Below are 2,902 nucleotides of genomic sequence, written 5' to 3'. Positions count from 1 at the left end.
AAAAAGCCTCTCCCGCCTTGGCTGGCGAGAGTCGGGGGCAACATCGAGGTGAGGCTCAGCCTGGTCCAGCACGCCTGTATTGGCCGCGAGGCTCCGCGGTGCCGCGCGCTTCCGAGGCCACGTTGCGATCCCGCCGGCACCGTTCCCCGCAGGTTCTCGGCTTCAACGCCCGCCAGCGCAAGGCTTTCCTCAACGCCATCATGCGCTGGGGCATGCCGCCCCAGGACGCGTTCAACTCCCACTGGCTGGTCCGGGATCTGCGAGGGAAGAGTGAGAAGGAGTTCAGGTCTGGGGGGGTCCCACTGTGGTTTTATTTTTGGGGAGGCAGCGTCTGTTTCCTTTATGATAGTTAAATCTTGGCCTGGGTGCGAGATGCCGCCCTCGCACGCGGGCGGAAGCAGTGGGTGTGGGTGCACTGAGGTCTGACCTTCTTTTGGCAGGGCGTACGTCTCTCTCTTCATGAGACACTTGTGCGAACCCGGGGCGGACGGGGCCGAAACCTTTGCGGATGGCGTTCCCCGGGAAGGGCTCTCACGCCAGCACGTGCTGACTCGCATCGGAGTCATGTCTCTCGTAAGGAAGAAGGTGGGTGAGTGAAGTTGGAAACGTACGTTCTGGAGATGGGGGCATTCCGTTGGCTGCCGAGTGCCTCTCGCATGGAATCCCTTCCCAAATCTCCCAGGCTCGGGGCACATCCAGTTCTGCCATACACGTATTGGCGATGGTAATGCAAATGGCCCTTCAAACCCTACCGCTTCTTTCTGAGGGAGGGAGATGGCACAAGCAGGAATTTGATCACCTGGCTGGCAAACCATGCTGGAGACCTGTTGGTTTCAGAGCCATGGGGTCAAATCATGGAATGGTTTGGGTTGGGATGGACCTTAAAGCCCACCCAGTCCCACCCCCTGCCATGGGCAGGGACACCTTCTACTAGCCCAGGTTGCTCCAAGCCTCATCCAGCCTGGCCTTGGACACTTCCAGGGATGGGGCATCCCTGGGAATCTCTGCGGATTTGATTTTATGGTGTGTGTCTGCCCCAGGTCCAGGAGTTTGAGCACGTCAATGGGAAGTACAGCACCCCAGATCTCATTCTGGAAGGCCCAGAGAACAAGAAGTGCAGCGAGGTGGTGTCTTCAGACCCCAACACCCCCGTCCCAGCCAGCCCGGCGCATACACACGCAGGACCGGTGGCCCTGGCAGGTGGGTGTGTCTGCAGCTTCCCAGGGGATCGGGGCTTTGCTCTGGCTTCGAAAGGGAGGTGGGCCATGTGCCGGCAGGTCTTGCTGGCATCTGCTGACCCCGGCACTGCGTGGCCCTCCGATGCCTTCTGCAATGGCTCCTCCCTTCACTGCTGCTACAGACAAAGTGGAAACGCCGCTGGGGTTCCAGGAGGAAAAGGAGCAAGTGGAGCAGAAGTCCAGGAAGATGTCTGATGGCCAGGTATGGCTTCTGGCAGCATCTCCTCCAGCAGAGCTTCTCCCAGCCTGCCTGGAAGCTCGGAGCGCTCCCCGAGGAATGGGCCAGGCCGGGCTGGGCTGATCTGGTGTGGGCGCTTTACGTGAAGGTGCCTGTGAGTGCCGAGAAGGTGGAAAGTGAAGAGCACCCAGAAAGCTGTGACAGCAAGGAGAACCCGAGGGAAGAGAAGGCAGAGGAGAGCGAAAAGGTTGAGCCTTCTCCCGAGCCCCTGGCCAAAGGTATGTCTGCGGCCGGGAGGGATCCGGCATCTAGGTGAGGGTGGCCCTTTAGCCATGGCTGGGGTTCCGCGGGGCTATGGGGGAGGCTCCAGTGCCTGCACCTTGCTGGGCTCCTTCTCTTTTCCACGTCACAGTGGAAAACCCAAATGGTGACATGTGGGAGCCACCAGGCCTGAAAAGGGCCTGTGTTTCCAGGAACCGCTACAAGTCCTGGTTGTAAATTCTGAGAAGTGCTCACTTCGGGGGCTTCTCTGTTCCTAGTGGGTGTTCCTCCAGGTGTCTCAAGGAAGAGGGAGAACCAATCGCGTTTCCTTGATAAAACGCAGGAGAATATTTTGTGGGAAGTTCTTTGAACGCCTTGAACATACAAACAATAAGCGCTTACCCGAAAAGTCCATCCGGATGAGAAGTTGTTCCCTGAAGAGCGTTTTGCACGTGGAGCCTTTCTCATGTCCCCTTCCCTTCTGCAGATGAAGGGATTCAGGAGAAGGAGAAGACTCTGGAGAAGCTAGAGCCAAACAGCAGCCCAGGGAAAGGGGAGGACAAAGAAGTCAAACCAGGTGAGGTGCGAGAAGGGCCTCCGAAGCGAGGGTGCAAAGGCGAGGTGCGACGGTGAGGACGGCCGTCGGCACTGGGGCTTGCCTCCTGGTGTCGCCCGGGAGCCACGAGCGGGAACGGGACCCCGTTTCGGTGGGTGCTGCCTGTGAAAACACCGGGACCTGCTGGAAAAGGCAGGCAGTCGGCCGCTGCGGAGCACGGTGCGGGTCGGTGGCTTTCCCAGGCAGCTCTAGCGGGGAGTTCTCTGGCAGCCGGTGGGGTGAGGTGGCACCGGTCGGTGTTTTGGCAGAGCAGGGTTAGACGGGCGCAATTCCTTGTGTTTGCCCAGCAGAGGATGCCGGGACGGAGGAGAAGGAGCAAGGCGAGGCTCAACAGAACGGTGACAAAGAGGAAGAGGAGGATGGGAAGAAGGATGACAGAAGCGTGACCTTCAGATTCATGTTCAACATCGCTGACGGTGGCTTCACTGGTAAGAGCGGCAGAGGCGGAGGTGGCGTCTCGGGCGGCACAGGGAGGCTCTCAGCCTGTGACCGGAGCCATGAGCCGTTTACACAGCACCAGCCTGTCCCGGTTTTGCGCCGTGCCTGTGGGCACCCGGGAAACGTTATCGCTGCCACGGCCCGACGCGCTGTACAACGGCCCCGGCAGCC

The 2,902-nt window shown here is 59.9% G+C and overlaps 1 protein-coding gene across 1 annotated transcript in view; it reads left to right on the top strand.

Annotated features, from left to right (window-relative positions):
• The window catches only part of LOC104512093 (chromodomain-helicase-DNA-binding protein 5-like), a gene marked incomplete at both ends in the record, with an annotated part of 11,341 nt that overhangs the window by 8,310 nt on the left and 129 nt on the right, over positions 1 to 2,902 (top strand). The window contains 9 exons of the mRNA XM_010154945.1: positions 7 to 48; positions 153 to 286; positions 441 to 585; positions 1,041 to 1,200; positions 1,361 to 1,440; positions 1,474 to 1,494; positions 1,583 to 1,694; positions 2,165 to 2,254; positions 2,584 to 2,719. Of these exons, the coding sequence (XP_010153247.1) occupies positions 7 to 48; positions 153 to 286; positions 441 to 585; positions 1,041 to 1,200; positions 1,361 to 1,440; positions 1,474 to 1,494; positions 1,583 to 1,694; positions 2,165 to 2,254; positions 2,584 to 2,719 (920 nt within the window). The remainder of the gene's footprint in view (positions 1 to 6; positions 49 to 152; positions 287 to 440; positions 586 to 1,040; positions 1,201 to 1,360; positions 1,441 to 1,473; positions 1,495 to 1,582; positions 1,695 to 2,164; positions 2,255 to 2,583; positions 2,720 to 2,902) is intronic.

This window comes from Eurypyga helias, unplaced genomic scaffold (assembly GCF_000690775.1).
Source record: "Eurypyga helias isolate BGI_N326 unplaced genomic scaffold, ASM69077v1 scaffold22937, whole genome shotgun sequence".
NCBI classification, from domain to species: Eukaryota; Metazoa; Chordata; class Aves; order Eurypygiformes; family Eurypygidae; genus Eurypyga; species Eurypyga helias.
Note: the sequence above shows the minus strand (reverse complement) of the source record. Positions and strands in the feature narration are given on the sequence as shown.